This window comes from Cetorhinus maximus, chromosome 2 (genome assembly GCF_964194155.1).
Source record: "Cetorhinus maximus chromosome 2, sCetMax3.hap1.1, whole genome shotgun sequence".
Classification (NCBI taxonomy): domain Eukaryota; kingdom Metazoa; phylum Chordata; class Chondrichthyes; order Lamniformes; family Cetorhinidae; genus Cetorhinus; species Cetorhinus maximus.
Window position 1 is genome coordinate 141,042,848 of NC_135880.1, and position 16,827 is coordinate 141,059,674.

Here is a 16,827-nt window from a genome sequence, read left to right on the forward strand (position 1 = left end):
TTCTCTACTTCAATGTTTGTTAGAGATTGAAAATCATGGGCGGCAGACTCAAGAACTCCTGCTACATGTGTGTAATGAAGAGTCTCTGCATTGAGCCCTCACAATCAAATATTTAACCTTTATTGAATGTTAGAAACCCCTGCCTAACACCAACCCTTAGCTCACACATAGGCCGGGGTTTTCTGGCCCCGTTGTGGCGGCCCAGCCAAAAATCCACTGACTTTCAGGGACCTGACAATCCCTGTGGCGGGTGGGGTTGGAAGACCCCACCCATAGCGTACCTCTCCCCCACTCCAACACCACTCCCCCCAAAGGTCAACCCCAATCCCACACACCATCCCGTCCTCCACGCACCAATCCCTCCCCACTGAGCAATCCCTCTTCACTTATCAAACCCCTCTCATGCAGGCTTGCTGCAATGTTATATCTATAAAAATCAGTTACCAGAGTTTATCAATCCTTCCTCTCAGAAACAGAAGACTGAATACTCTTCAGAGTATTCTGCTCTACTGGGGCAGTCAGGAGTCACCCAGCTGAGATAAGCAGCGATCATTTTCCAAACTGAAATGTATAATCTGTGTGGAACCTAACCTAGCCGATGCAGGAGGTGCTGGGCCAGGCTCTGCGCACCTCTTTTAATGAGTGCTGTGATGTTTGGAGAGCCTTCTCTTGTAGTGTGTGATTGAATCTAAAGCAATATTGTCATCAGGGTGCCTTACCTCTACAGAGCATCTCTCAAAAAACTGGAAAAACACCATTTTCTCAACTGTTAAGGTCTGAAAGTGGTGCTAGGTATGCACATGAGCTTCTGATAGCCACTCCAGAATCTGGGGGAATGTGAGGAGGGCAGCTCCATGAGGGGCGAACACAATTGGATAACACCCCTTGAGATGTCTTCAGTCAAGCTCCATCTTCCGTCACATAGAATCAATGGTCATATATTAGCGCTTACAGGGTGTGATTGAATTCATTAATTTTTTAATTTTTCATTCTTGGGATGTGGGCATCACTGGCATGGCCACAATTTATTGCCCATCCTGAGTTGCCCTGAGAAGATGGTGGATGGCAGGCCTTGTTCTTGAAGTACTGCAGTCCATAGGGTGAAGGTACATAGACACTGTTAGTAGGGAGTTCTGGGATTTTGACCCAGCACTTAGGAAAAGCTGGAGATATATGTCCAAGTTGGGATGATATGTGGCCATTTGAAATCCTGATGTCAGACACAAAGTCTAATGCCAGCTTATCTTAACTTAAATCTTACCTTTTTCCTGCAGACGAACATGTGCTTGCCAAGGGCTGAACCAAGACACTTGCGGAGCTTCGTTTTCCTTCGGCTGCTCCTGGAGTATGTACTATAACGGGTGTAAGTTCGCAAGAAGTAAAGCTCCCAGGAAATTCCGGCTACTCGGTGACGATCCCAAAGAGGTCAGTGGTAACTCAGCAGGCCTCTCTACCCGCTAATGGTCATTTTGTGGGGCTTCTTCTGCCAGTAGCGCACACAGGTTAGAATTATGGGTAGCATTTGGTGTTCCAGGTGCAAAGGCTCACCCAACAAGAATGCATTTCAGGGGGTGGTGTGCATGCAGTCCTGGTTTTCCATCCATTAGTTTTAACAGGATAAAATGCAAGGACTGTGCCCACAATTTCTTGATTTGCAACCCCGCATGGACAAGGCCTCACACGTGGAGCATGGAGGTGGAACATTCAAATCTCTTGTGTTACAATTCTATCTGGTTCATGTCTAGTGAGGTACCCCCTCAATGCCCCATTACCAAAATATTGAGAAGGTGCAGGGTTTGAATCCCATTCCGGACTGTCCCGGTGAGTGAATACCAGAGTTCCAGCTTTGAATGCTGGTTGACATCCAGTGGGATGCATGCATCCGGTTGCTGTGGATGATCCCTCCCTGTCAGTGGGTGGTGACAGCCCTTAAACCCCCCCCACTATTGTATGGGACCAACCATCCTATCAGCTGGTATAAAAATAGTTCGAGCTATTGAAGGGGCTATTAATCAGCCTGTGCATTCTTCCACTACGAAATAAAAAGAGCAACTTAAAGGGGTAGCTCTACAATTGGTGCACTGTCTGAGGGACATGTTGGTCAGTGAGAAGTGCCCTGTCCATAATAATCCGCCCAAATCATCTGCTGCTGCCTTGTGATTTCCCAAGAGTTGCTCCTTGTGAGCACCACTCTCTGTAGGGAATACCGGATTGTGAAATCTCCCTAAAGTGCTAAACTTTTCAATCTTTCAGTACTTCCTTTTCTGATGATTAATTTATATCTTTCTATTCAGGAGGAAAAGCTAGAGTCGAATCTGCAAAACCTGGCAAACTTATTGGCACCTGTTTACAAGAGGTTTGCCCCAGAAGCTTTCAACAACCAAGTGAGTGCTTGCCTTGCTTAATTTCACGTACACAGTTCTTCCACACAAATAAGGTAAACGTTCTGAGACTTGATTGACAGCAACGCCAATGGGAGAATAGGATGTGGGAGCAGAGTCTCACAAAGTTACCTGAGACTCTTATCAGTTTCCAGACTAGTGAATACAATGACGAATACTTTGACGTAACAGGGCTATTTTTAAAAATACTTCTAGATGGAGGAAGACATAGTGCAGGTTAATTTTGACTTTGGATGATGGTTTAAAATGAACAATAACAACTGAGCCACTCTCTTAATGTTGCAATTGCTGGATAAAAGCAGGCTGACCCAGTATTGTCCTATTCACACCATCACTCAAAGTCACAATTCCTCAAATAAGTCTGACAAGGTTGAATGAGTTAAAAGCAGAAAATGTTAGGGGACATAAACTTAAAATTAGAGTCAGGCCATTGAGGGGTGATGTCAGGAAGTACTTCTTCACACAAAAGGTAGTGGAAATCTTGAACTCTCTCTCCCAATAAGCTGTTGACGTCAATAGAAAATTCCATGACTGAGATTGATAGATTTTGTTTGGATAAGGCTTTTAAATTATATGGAACCAAGGTGGGTACATGGAGTTGCAATACATTATCTAACTGAATGGTGGAATGAGCTCGATGGGCTGAATGGCCTGCTTCTGGTCCTGTAAAAACTCTCTAGATCAATTGAAAAAGAATTCCTTATAGACTGTAAGATCCATAAGTCTGAATGGGATATTTTGTTTTGTGTTTTCATGTTCCAGGTGAGTACTGTTTGATGCATCACTTTATACTGCTTATAATCAGCTAGCCCGGATTAATGTGGAGGAGCCTGTGAGAAAGCTGCATGCTTCATGTCTCACATCTCAGTGGGTGCAGCCTGAGGTCCCTGGTGGAAGCTGGCACTCCACGGCATGCTTCCTGTAAGTACAATGAGTTCCATCAGCTCGCAGGCAAAGTTTGTCCTGTCTGTGCATTCAGATGAACACAAGTGTTTTGAGGAGAAATTTCAGCAAGGTGTACATTTTACATTTGCCTCAACCATAGCATTTTCTGATGATTATATTGTGAAGAGTAATACAAACTGGATCATCTCTAGTGACTCATCTGCACGATGGTCCTGGTATTCAAGTTGGAGGAGCTGGGGAAGACAGAAGTTTTCCTAGCGCATTATAAGGATGTTGCCTATCCTCTAAATTGTGGAATGTCACAGATGCCTTAACTCAGCGTTAGGAAAGGTAAGTCTTGCATGCATTGCATGCTAATTTTGCTGAGTTGGATGTCCTTTAACAAATCCAACTGGACTGCCAAATCGACCAAGGTTCCCTTCAAAAGATGCCCTGAGTCTCAAGCCAGCCTGTCGGTCTAAGTTACATGTGATGTTTGGGTTACCCATTGGATTAGCCTGGCATTAGTGCTGTGGAAATGGGGGGCATAGGTGCCACATTTTCAACTCCCTCCATTTCACCACGAATGATGGGTCAACAAGGAAACAAATGTTTCATCTGAAAGGCTTGTTGAGCGTGTTGGGGAGATAGCTGCAGAGCAGGAACTGAAGCCTTTGCAGCTGACGAGTGGGCCTACAATACATTTTCAGTGCAAGATTTATTCCTGATTTAATCCTAAATGTGATGTCGTTCCTGGATGAGGAAATTCAAGGATAATGGGATTCAAGCAAACATCAATGGAGGAAGCACAGGAGCTCTGCTATCTGGGAAACTGAGAAGAAATCATCCTGGTGAAGACTTGAACCTTAGCAGAGAGGTAGTCACTGAACCTGGCCATTTCCTATTGCCATTTACCTGGAGGTGCGATCAAGCAACAGAGCAGCTTATCAAACTCTGCATCCTGCAGCCACCTGAAAGTAAGATTTTGGTGTGAGCGAAGATGCTGTTAATCACAGAAACAGAGAGATCTGAGAGACCTACCACTGACGCCCTGGCAGTATTACCAAAAATTACCTACAGTCACAGGAGAGAGAGGAAGTAATTTTGTGGATTCTCTGGAAACTGAACACAGTAGACTGAGTGCACATGGCCAATTAATCACCAGCCCAAGATACAACTCCACACTGTATTCCAGGAATGTATAGTTGGTCTGCCTCCCCACCCTCAAAGTCATACACTTGGTGCAGGCTCCTCATTACCACTCAGAATGGCATCATCTTTCCAGGAGAAACCAGGTTGGAAAATTGATTCTTGATACCAGTACATTACCCTCAAATCCCATAATAGAACATCACAACAGGCCCAAATTTAACCAGTGGCAGGAGTGCTACAGGCAGGGACAGTGATAGGTGGAAAATTGTCTGGCCACCCACAACGTGAGGCCTGGGACATTTTAACACTCCGGCCTCATCTCATTGACTCAGTCAGTCATTCTCCTGTCTGAACTCAACATCTTCATTGAACAGGCCCAGTAGGAGTGGCATTTTGGATTGACAGAAGGCTGCCATTGCAGTCCCAATGGAACAGTGGTTTAGAGAGCTTAGAGGTTAGGGCATTCAAAGGGTATCACAGTCAAGGGTGGCAAAGGGAAAGCTTTGGCCGAGGAGGCCTAAGGTTTCCTTGAGGGACTTAAGGAAACTATTGCTCCTCTTGATCTACATTTATATTTTTGAAAACAGCTCAACCTTTTCTAGCCTGTTTTGACTCGAGATCCACTTTCCATCAATTTGACCTGGCAGGGAAGCCACAATGGCTCCCCCCACATGGGCCTACGGTGAAATAGAATTTAAGCCCCAAAGTCACATCCAAGTCCATTTTGCATATTTAAAGAAAGGCTCCTACTATCTTCTGCTGAGTGCCCCAGTCACATGCTCAAGAAAGCAGATCAGGAAGGCAGCGTAATCAGGTGGAGAGCATGGCAAGTCATGGCAGCCATTTTAACTGCCTAGTCTGCCCAATTTCCACAGGGTTTAAATTGGTTGTAGTGAATCACTCGGGTGTCAATTTTGTCAGAGGAAATCTTTGGGGGTCTTGAAGCAGTATTTCCGATTTATAGTCATACTCTGGGCACTGCACAACCTCACAATTGACAAAAGCATACTCATGGACTTTAGTGAGGAGCAGCAGCAACACACAGAGGAGGAAGGTGAAGATGTGCAGCTTCTTCACCTTCAGCAGAAAAGCCCAGGTTCGAGGGCAAATCAGTTTACGAATCCTTGACGACTCTCTTGACTGTTGAAGGGCTTGACCCTCTATCACTGCTGCTTTTGCTTCTTAATCACCAATCAATTCCTACTTCAACCCTCAATAGCATCAGCCACCTCCTGTTCTCCCAGCATATACCAGGCCATGCTGCAAGAACTTGTGATTCCACTAAGGTTGCATGGTTCTGCAGTGTGCCTTCCTGGTCTGTGCCAGGAGCACTGAAGGAGAATTCTCTTAATTGGATAAGTAAGGTGATTGACTGCTGGTTGTTGAATGTTGTTATAGATGTGAGTGCACGCATAGGGGATATAAGTATAGAGATCTGCTTCCTGTAGTAGTGGTTCTCAACCTCACACTCAGCTGAGGGAAGTAAACACCCAGTGGAAAGCTTCCAATGATGGGTCTTGCTTAGAAGCACTTTAAGACACTGCTGACCTGCTTATGCCATTGAGAGTCAGTATATGCCGCAGGAATGTCCTATGCTGCTATCAAGGCACAAAACATGTTGTGCAGGCCATGACTGGTCAGGAGTTGGAAGCTGAAGCTTGACATCAGAGACCGATTTGTGAAACTAGATGGATGCTGCTGCCTGAAGGAAAGTCCTCACTCTAACTAGTGTTCTGTGTGAGCAGAGTAATGTAAGACCACAATTAATCCTTTCTTAATGCTTCTCTTCCACTTTTCTCCATGTTTGTTGAAGCTGCAAAGTCTTGCATCTTGCAGTAGCAGCAAAATCTCAATGAAAAAGGCCCATCTTGACACGATTTGTTTATTTACCCCCAGCCCCCACTACAGGTGCCTCTCATGTGGCAGTTTGTTGGCCGTGATACATAGGCCATGATGACGTGATTAAGCTCTTCATGGCATTAGTGCCCTGGGTGCATGGGTCATAATCCCAGCATCTAATGCAAGTAGGCAGGGAGCTCACTGCCTGGATGCAAAGAAGAATGGTCCTTGATAAAGCAGGCACATTGAAGTCTGAGTATCCAAGCATCACAGCACAGCAAGTGGCCATGCAACATCTTCCTCTCTCCGAGGCTGACTCTTCTTTGTCCTGGCCAATATTTGTCCTTCAATCAACATCACAAAAGAACGGATTACCTGGTCATCACCACATTGCAGTTTGTGGGAGTTTGCAGTATGCAAATTGGCTGCTGCATTTTCTACATTACAACAGTGGCTACACTTCAAAAGTATTTCATTGGTTATAATGCACATTGAGACATCTGGTGGTCATGAAAAGCGCTATATAAATGCAACTCTTTTATTTATTTTTTCTTTCACTCCTTCCTTCCTTCCTTGAAATAGCACCTACAATACAAATGGCACAATCTCCCATATACCTGCCCTTACAGAGCCAGGAATCTCATCCACTCTTACAAGCCCTTACAAACCCTCAGTTCCCATCAAACCAGCTGTATACTCTCAATCTCCCATTATACCCTCCGTTACAAATCTTCCATCTTACATTAAACATGCCCCATATCAAATAAAAACTCCTAGTAAATTACATTGGCCATTTCTCCTCATCAATCACCAGTTATTGCTTGAAATAGTTTCAAATATTCCACACAACTAAAGTCACTTGTTTACGGTTTTCATGGAAAAAACAGAGTTTGGAATGACATCCCAAAATGCCTTTAAAACAATCCTTGGGGTACATGAAGTAAGGTGGTAATTCGATATTCATTAGACAAACATGTATTATTGAGAGGGTGCTAAGGATCTGCTCCAGTGCTACTGTCAGGCTAACTGCTGTATAATTTCTGGGTTCTGACTCATTCCTGCTCCAGATGAAATCCAGGCTCTCACTGAATGGGTGCTGCACTGTTGGTGGTGCCATTTTCAGATGAGAAGTTAAACATAGACCCTATCTGCCCTCTCAGGCGGCTGTAAAAACATTATTCAGTGAGGGTTAAGGGAGTTCTCCCAGTGTCCTGGCCTACATTTATCCCTCAACCAATACCTAAAGAAACATGTTATCAGGTCATTTAGTATATTGCCATGTCTGGGATCTTGCTGTGCACAAATCGGCTGTCATGTTTCCTACAATGGCTGTAAAACGCTTTGGAATGTCCTGAGGCTGTGAAAGGCCTGAGATTATGAAAGGTGCTATGTCAATGCAAATCTTTCTTTTTCCAGACAAATACACATTAGTTTCTCAGTATAGGCACTTAATAAGACTCTAACAAGTAGATATTATTCCAACACTCTTTTCACATCCATTTCAGCTATGAGCACAATACAAGTAACAGTTACAATGGAAGGGAAGCCCTTTCTGCTTTTACTGTTCAGTTTATTAACAGCTATTTTTCTCAGAGCAAAACATAATCACTAAAGCACAATGGTTCTCTCACTGACCTTTCTTATGCCCTCCTGAACCCTTCCCTTATAATGTTTTAATTGCGAGATCCCGGATGACTTCTTCATTACACACCAGACTTTGTTAGTGAAAGTTAAGATTTTGACTTTACTGGCCAATCTAATGCCAACAGAGAAGCAATCCTAAACAATCTCCTCTAATAGCAAACAAAATACTGCAAATGCTGGAAATCCAAAATAAAAGCAGAAAATGCTCAAAATACTCAGCACATCACGCAGCATCTGTGGAGGCAGAAACAGTTAATGTTTCAGGTTGATGAGCTTTAATCAGAACTGAGTTCAGTTCTGTACAGGAGGGAATTGAAGATGTTAATATGGGAGGCAAAGAGATGTCACAAGAAAAGATTAGCAGGCAACATTAAATTGAACATTAAAATGTTTTATAAACATAGAAAATATAAGACATTTGCTAAGGAAAATGTTGGGCATGTTAAGGACCCAAAGGAAAATCTTCGTGTTGACACAGAGGATGTGACAAAAGTATTCCTTCAGTACTTTGCATCTGTCTTTACAAAGGAAGTGGACGACGTGAAGTACATTAAAAGAGTAGAGAAAAGTTATGGAAAGGATAATAATGGATGGAGAAGAAGTACTAAAATTTGGTAAGTCACCTGATCCAGATGGAATGCATCCCAGGTTGCTGAAAGAAGCAAATAGCAGAGGAATTGGTCACAATCTTTCATTGTCACAGGATTAGAAGGTTATACAATTGTTCAAGAAAGTGGAAGTGATACACTAGGAAACTACAGGCCGGTCAGTCTAACATTGGCGGTAGGGAAGCTATTGGGAACCAATATCAAGGACAAAATAAGCTTCCATTCGGAAAGGTATGGGTTAATCAAGGAGAGTCTGCATTGGTTTGTTAAAAGTAAATCATTCTTGACTAACTTGATTGAATTATTTGGTGAGATAACAAGAGATTGTTGAACAAGGTGGTGCAGCATATGTTAATAATATGGACTCTCAGAAAACATTTGACAAAATGCCACACAGAAGGCTTATTAAGAAGATGGAAGACCATAGAATTCAGAGGAAAGTGGTGAATTGTACTAAAATTGGCTCAGCAACGGGAAGGAAAAGGTAATGGACCCAAAACTGATTGTTGTGACAAATTACTGCAAATTACCTCTGACTCTAAAAAAAAATCCATCCACCACAAATCTGCCATTTTCCCTATGATTAATCTGCTTGAAACTTTGTTTTCTTGCAGTAACTCCCACCTCTTTTATTGCTTATCTTTACTGTTACCCATTCACATCCCTTTTGTACCACCCTTTCCCTATTTTAACATTTTCCTATATTTCTTGCTGATCTACCCTGGTTGACTCACTCAGCTGCCTTTCTTTTATTCTTTCCCGGGATGTGATTATCACTGGCTAGGCTGGTATTTTTATTGCCCATCCTTAATTGCCCTCGAGAAGATGGTGGTGAGCTGCATTCTTGAACCACTGCAGTCCATGAGGTGTAGGTATACCCACAGTGCTGTGTGGAAAGGAGTTCCGGGTTTTGACACAGCTTTTGACAGGTTTTGAAGGGGCAACAGCTCATGGCTGATCCTGGTAGTAGTAGCTCAGGCAAGTATTATCAATGATCTACTCTCAAAACCGATAGCTATTCTGACAGAATATTAATTAGCAATGTTCACAGAACAATACAGTCTGACCTCCACAGCTGCTGCTACAGTAAGAAATGTCACAACACACACAAATCATTAGTTGCACCACCGCACTCCATCTCCCGTGTTACTAAGAATGTATTTACACTATACACACATGCGGGCCATTGATCTATTTTCACACTCCATCCCCTAGGTCCGTGAACTTCCCCTATGCTAGCTAATAGTGATAAAGAAGCATCGAGCAGTGAACAGCCATCCCGATCGATGAGCTGCAATTTATAAGATCATGTTATCTTGTACACCTATTTTGTTGTTGTTCACCTGCATCTTACCTAGAAACTTCCACAGGACAGTGAAACAATGGAAACTGGAAGTGTTGGTTTATTACTACATATAACATTTAAGTAAAGAACCTTTTTTTTCCCTTTTCAGTATTTATCTACACTACAAAATATGAAAGCTTTGCAAGTAATATGAGTTAGCATGCAGGATGGAAGTGTAGCTTTTCTGAGTTCTGGGTACCTGGGCCAACCCAATCCGCACTCGCAGTAGGCAGACCACCCCAAGCACTCAAAATGTCAATCGTAATGGGTCGATACAGTCTCAGAGCTACAGCTTAATTGTATTTTGTTTGTATAACATGTAACACTTTCTCTTGCCACCAGCTGAATTCTGTTGACATCCAGGATTGATTTCCTTCTCACAGTTGGCAGAAATTACTCATTTTATCCGCTGTTGGTGATCAATCTCTTGGAGTTGGTAATAATCTCTATCAAGTGGTCAGCAAGAAGCACTGCCATACATAGGGGTAGTTTTTGCTTTACCTGTAATTGATGCTTGCAGTGCATGTTGTCCCCAAAATTGTGGCTGTTTAGAAAAGTGTTTTCTTTCCCTGGGTTTTTACTCAAACCCATTTCCATGTCATTGAAAGCACAATCTGCCATGAACCAGTGTAATCGAGCAAAATTTTACTCAAAAAGATCCTGAGATATGTTTAAGAGTTGTCACTTGGTAAAGTTTCATTAATACTGCTGAAAATTAGTTTATCACAAAAAACTAAGCACCTTAAATCACAATGTCAATCTACCACCTGAGTAACCTTAGTGAAAATGACTTTGAAATAATATACAAAACTAATTTCTAGTTAGATTGGGGTACTGTGGTGAATTCCTCAGTAAATTTTAGGGGAAAAAAATCCAAATCTTTCAAAACATGATTAGTATCCTTGCATCCAAAAGTTCCAGTTAATTTTTGGACCATTGTTGAAAGCCTGCGAACGGGTGTGATTAGCAGAAACTCCCAATGGTGATTAATTACAATGGATTCATGGCCAGTTTTGTGGGTCATCTTCTAGCTTGATGTTCTTGTATGGAAAATCGTGGAATTTCTATTTGTATGAACACAAACTGCATTTAAAGTTCTACAATTGTTAGCACCAGATACACCAATATTGGGTGAATTATGCCTAAAGAAAGTGGAAATTCCAGGACACAGCGTTTTTGCCACAGGCTGTAATGTTCTCTTTGCCTTTACTGGATTGAGCCTCCTAGGTACATTAGAGCTCTGATAGATCCAGGTAAACCAAGCTGCAGAGGCACACTTTCTGCACAGTAGCATCAAGAGCTTTACAGATTTGGGCTTGTTAAGCAGCCTGTTCGTAGTTTAACAATATAATTGCAATTGTGTTCTGATTGGCTCATCATTGTGTGTGTAATTCAAATTCATGCATTGCAGCAAAGCTGTAACCAGCCCCATGGAAAGGAACTTGTTTCTACAATTATAAAAACTGTTTCACTCCCACTCTGATGAAAATCAAACTTGTCCTTCCATATTACCTTGTGCATTGCAGACCTATGATACAGGAAACTCAATATGTGATTGCACACACAGGAAAAGCAGCAGCGGATTAAATGGAAGGAAACTACAATAGGAAAGTTGTACAAGGAATTGTTGTCTTATTGCAAATGAATCATGCATTACACTTCATTTTTGCAGGTTGAATTTGAGCAGAGGGCGATAGACTGCCGGCTTGGCCAGGTGGAGGGCCATCCATTCTCAGGGGTGACTGCTTGTGTAGATTTTTGTGCTCACGCTCATAGGGATTTGCACAACATGCAGAATGGAAGCACAGTGGTATGTATTAATTTTCTTCAGAAGCATTTTGTTCTAATCACTGACCTTCCAAGCTATTTACCTGCAGTTAAGCCATTCACCTTCCCTCATCTCAATCATGTGGATTTAAATCAAAATCCATGTTTAACTCAGTCACCAGCACTTAACTCAATTATCTACAGCAGCTCAGTCAATATCATATGTAACATCAACCTACTATCATGGACATAATTTATTTGTTCCCTTTTAATGCCCATGATCAGCATATTTATATGTAAGAGGTGGGTGTTTTCCTACCCCAGGATGAATGTCCCAATTAAATAATTCCAGCAGTAAGCTTTTTGTGTTTTAAAATAAAAGGTGGTTTTTTTTAACCCAATTGCCCCAAAGATAACGTAAAGTTTCAATCACTCGTCTCTCACACACACTCACATGCAAAGATTAGACATTGATAAAGATGAAATATTGTTACATCTTATGATCATCTTAGTCTCTTTTGTGGCAGGCCTGTAATTTCTTAGATAAATTCCTTGCTTTAAAGTTGAATTGAAGGCCAGTTAGAGTGATGGATTCTCAGTAAGCCGTGAGATTTCTTATAGTTGAATTTCAAGGAGGTTGGTTCTCAGATGAACTTGAATTTGGAACAGGTTGGGGAGTCCTTCACTCTGTTAGAATCTCCCACTTTCAAGGTATTGCTGTTTATTACCATGGCTGCTTGGAGCCATTTCGATGGCTTTCAATAAAACTCCCTGTATGCAGAACAGCTTCTAGCTGATTTAAAAATAGACAACAAAATGGCTTCCTCAGCATGTGACTTCCACATGTTCAAACAAAGGGTGGCATGTATGTTGATTCCAATCATCCTGTGTTGTTTAACACTCTGAGAGTTTGAGACAGTGATTCTAGTTTGGATGAGGGACCATAATACAATGGAGGGTTGATAGGATCCATTCACATTTGTCTTACACACATTGAGTTTTGATGTCCCCTCTTGTCCAGGGGGGAATAGAGAGGCATGCCAGCTGGAATTCTATAGCTCTTTTATGTTGATACATCCTTAAGCAATGGGAATTCCCCGGACGGCTGTGAATGTCTGTATTTAATTAAGTATTCACTTGAAACTTAGGACTGTCTGAAGCCCAAAATGCCAAAGGTCACATGATTTGCAGTGGCCATTTTAATAGTTTGTTTGTCTCCAGTTTTTAAAAGTATTGAATGAAAGTTCATAATATACTGAGACATGACACTACATCAACCCAATCGCCTACATTTAACCCAATCACCTATACTAACTCAATTACTTACAATAACTCAGTAATCTGCATGTGAAACACAATCCCACAGTCACCCATATTTACCTGCACTTAAACGATCACTAAAGCCATATTTACCTCAATAGTCTGTACTTATTTGAATCCCCCCCCCTCCACCCCATACTTAATGTGATCATTAGGCTTTTTTTAATGTAATAGGTTTATTTGGCAACTTGGATTTCTGGTAGGTTTTGTATAGAACTGTAGGTTTGTGACAACCAGAACTTCTGGGATTGTCAAGCAGCTCCTGTATCTCGATCATCTGCACAAACTGAAACACTGACAGTGATGTCTAGCTATTGTCAGCCACAGTTCAATTGGAAGCCTTTGAGTCAGATGGTTGTGAGTTCAAGTCCCACTTGAGGACTTGTGCACAAAAATTAAGGCTGACACTTCATTGCTGTATTGAGGGAGTGCTGCACTATTGGAGGTGCTGTCTTTTAGATGCTGTCTGCCCTCTCAAGTGGGCGTACAAGATCCCATTGCACTGTTTCAAAGAAGAAGAGGGGAGTTACCCCTGGTTTCCTGGCCAATACCCATCCCTCAATCCACATCACAAAAAAGATTATTTGGTTATTATCACCTTACTGTTTGTTAGAGCTTGCTGTGTGCAAACTGGCTACTGCATTTCCTACATCACAGCAGTGACTACACTTGAAAAGTACTTAATTGGCTGTAAAGTGCTTTGAGACGTCCAGTGGCCATGTGCTATATAAATGCAAGTATCCCTTTTTTGGCAATTGGCTACTTTCACCCTCCTTAATTTTCTTTGATTAGAATCATTGCAACCATCTAAAATGTTTTGGATACAGGTCCAGTTACAACTTGCATTCAGCGTGCTCATTAAACATGGAGACCCTGATGTTAAAAGTGGCTTCATAAACAGCTGAACAGAATGGGTTTCTCCTCATTGGAAGCGCTAAACTAATACTGTTCATGTCAGACACATAATGAGAAGGATGAAAATTTAATACTTTTGCCCTCTTTCACCACCCGTGCATCTCTCAATATTCATGGAAGAAACGGTGTGTATTTACAAACTCTTCATGATTTAAATTTGAGTAGCAGTGCTATGTAAAGAGATGCAAAATGTTCGATTAAAAAAGCAAGTTTAGATAACAATAAAAGTAAGCAAAAGAGTATGAGATAAACTTTACAATTCACAAAACAAGGCGGCATATTGGGAATCTGGAAGCAAAGAGTAGGATTGCTCACAAGGCTGTCCAACCATCACAGAAATTTGGAGCTAGTTAGCAAGGCCTTAATGCTGCATTCATATCACAGAACCACTTCAAGACCTTTGGCAGGATAAACGATGTAAATAGTTTCTGGGTGTCAATCATAGTCTTTGTTCCAAGGAAGATTTCTATTGCCTAGCAATGGAGTTAAAATGTTGTGCCTTCCTTCAGTATGCAGGTTCCTGCCTGTTGCTGCACTGATATCATTGATCAGAGTTCTCTCAATGCTTGGACTCTGTCTCCACAGTGCCAACAGCTTGAGAAATTCAGAAAAAGGGCAGATTTGCTTTGGTTGAATTGTGCAAACTAAGTTGTATCTGCATTGTGGGACAGGCTACAAAAAAAACAGAAAATCACCACAGTCCTTGGTTGTGCAACTTCTCCCTTGTGTTTCTCACAATGTGAAAAGAAGTTGTCAGGTAGTATTAGTAAAATGGTGAAGGTGTTAGCTGCTCCAAAGTTGGATTTCCCCCCACTGTCTGGAGTGTAGATTCCCAATTATATCTGAGTTTCACATCTTTAAGTTGTACAACAACAAAATTTATCAATGAATATAAATTTGATGAATGCTGTTTTCCAATAACCTGTGCAGGTTTGTACACTTACCAAAGAAGACAATCGGGTTATTGGCCAAATACCAGACGACGAACAGCTCCACGTGCTGCCTTTGTACAAAATCTCTCCCACCGATGAGTTTGGCAGCACGGAAGCTCAGGATGAAAAGATCAAGCAAGGTTCTATTCAGGTGCTAAGCTCCTTCCCCCGTGTGGTGAGAATGTTGGCCCGCCCCGTCAAAACCGGGCGGCAGAAGAAGGAAGCCAAGAAGGCAGCTGCAGCGGCCGCAGCGGCGGAAAGGCTCTTGAATCAGGAGAACAGCGCCTCAAAAGCAGAAAAGGGTCATTCGACAGCAGCGCGATCAAACCAGGCCGGCTCAGAGAATGTAACAGCCAACCAGCAGATGCCAAGTAATTTAGGTAAAACCTATTCCAGATTTTCAGCAACTGTCCCTAGACTTGTCCGGCAGTAGGAAAAGAGGGGCGCAGCTATCAGCAAGACAAAAATAGAATCCATATGGATAGAGATAGAAGTTAATAAAGGATCTATCACCTGAAGAGGTGTAGCCTACAAGCCACCTAATAGTGGAAGGAAAGTGGAAGAAGAAAGATGCAAACCAATTAGAGAATTGAGTAAAAAAAAGAATAATCCTGGGTGATATCATCAGTCAATATCAGATGACTACCCAGATATTAATCAGAAGAGATGGGTAAAAGGGATATGGGAATTGAGTTCCTGTGGTATATACAGGACGCCTTTCTAATCAATATGTAAAAAGCCCAACAAGGGAAGATTCGCTATTGGACCTAGGAGTGGGGAATGAACCAGAGCAGATAAGAAAAGTAAAAGTAGGGACTATCTAGGTAATAGTGACCATAATATAATACATTTTGGGCAGAGTCTTGCCCTCGCCGGAAGTGCGTGGCAGGTGGGACTGGGAGTGGCCACGAAAGCGCCCGCTGCCCGCTATCAGGGCCCAACCGCGATTTCACGCTGGCAGGCCAATTAAGACCCGCCCAGCGTGAAACATACACTTCAGCGCTGCCTGTTTGGGGGGTGGGGTGGAGGGCGAACACACAAGTTCGCACATGCACTCAGGAAAAGCTCCCTGAGGCACAGAGCTGACTCCTGCGCGCGCCCGCCCGCCAACTGAAATATCATGCGACTGCGCGATAATATCGGGACGCTCGCCCAACATCATCACGTCATTTTACGCTCGCTCGGGTCAGGCACACGCCCACCCGATGAGCATAATATTCTGCCCTTTAAATTGATGACAGGAAAGGGCATAAGCCTGTTGAAAACTAAAATAATGGACTGTTGAAAAGATTATTTTGAGGGGAGAGAATAGAATTTGGGAAAATAAACTGGGTAACTATATTGGTAAACAACGATGTAGAACAACAATGGGAAGCAATTAAAACAGTATTCAACAAAGTGCAGGGAAAATATATTCCAGTAAAAGGAAGGGAACTAAACCAATGTGAGACCCCATGGATGAATAAAGACATAAGGGAACAACTTAGAGTAAGGAAAGAGGCATACGTTAAGTATGTAGACATAGGCAGAGCACATGATGAGAGAATATGAAGAGATTAGAGCTAAATCAAAAAAAATTTAGGAAGGCAAAGAGGAACAGTTAAATTTAATCATCAAGGAACATAAAACAAAATAATATATTTTATAGGCACATCAATAAAAAATGGAAGGCTGTGATGGGAATATGACTATTAAGGGTAATACCACAGGTAACATTAGAGAGATGACAGAAATATTAAATAATTATTTTGTTTCACTATTTAACAGGGCAATGAGAAGTGCATTTAAAAATTTTTTAAAGTGGATGCATTGAACAACCTAAACAAACGCAAAGAGGATAAAGCATCTGGCCTGGACAGATTGCAGCCATGTATTTTAAAATAATCTAGGGATGAGATAGTAGAAGCATTACTTCTCATATTTAATTCATTAGAAAAAGGAAAAAGAACTGGCGGATAGCTAATGTAATTCCTATATTTGAGAAGTGGACAGAACATGTCCAGGGAATTATAGACCGG

The 16,827-nt window shown here is 42.0% G+C and overlaps 1 protein-coding gene across 1 annotated transcript in view; it reads left to right on the plus strand.

The window, feature by feature from the left end:
* Positions 1-16,827, plus strand: part of tet2 (tet methylcytosine dioxygenase 2) — a 169,606-nt gene that overhangs the window by 135,476 nt on the left and 17,303 nt on the right. The window contains exons 7-10 of the mRNA XM_078570230.1: positions 1,275-1,425; positions 2,295-2,384; positions 11,548-11,685; positions 14,808-15,189. Of these exons, the coding sequence (XP_078426356.1) occupies positions 1,275-1,425; positions 2,295-2,384; positions 11,548-11,685; positions 14,808-15,189 (761 nt within the window). The remainder of the gene's footprint in view (positions 1-1,274; positions 1,426-2,294; positions 2,385-11,547; positions 11,686-14,807; positions 15,190-16,827) is intronic.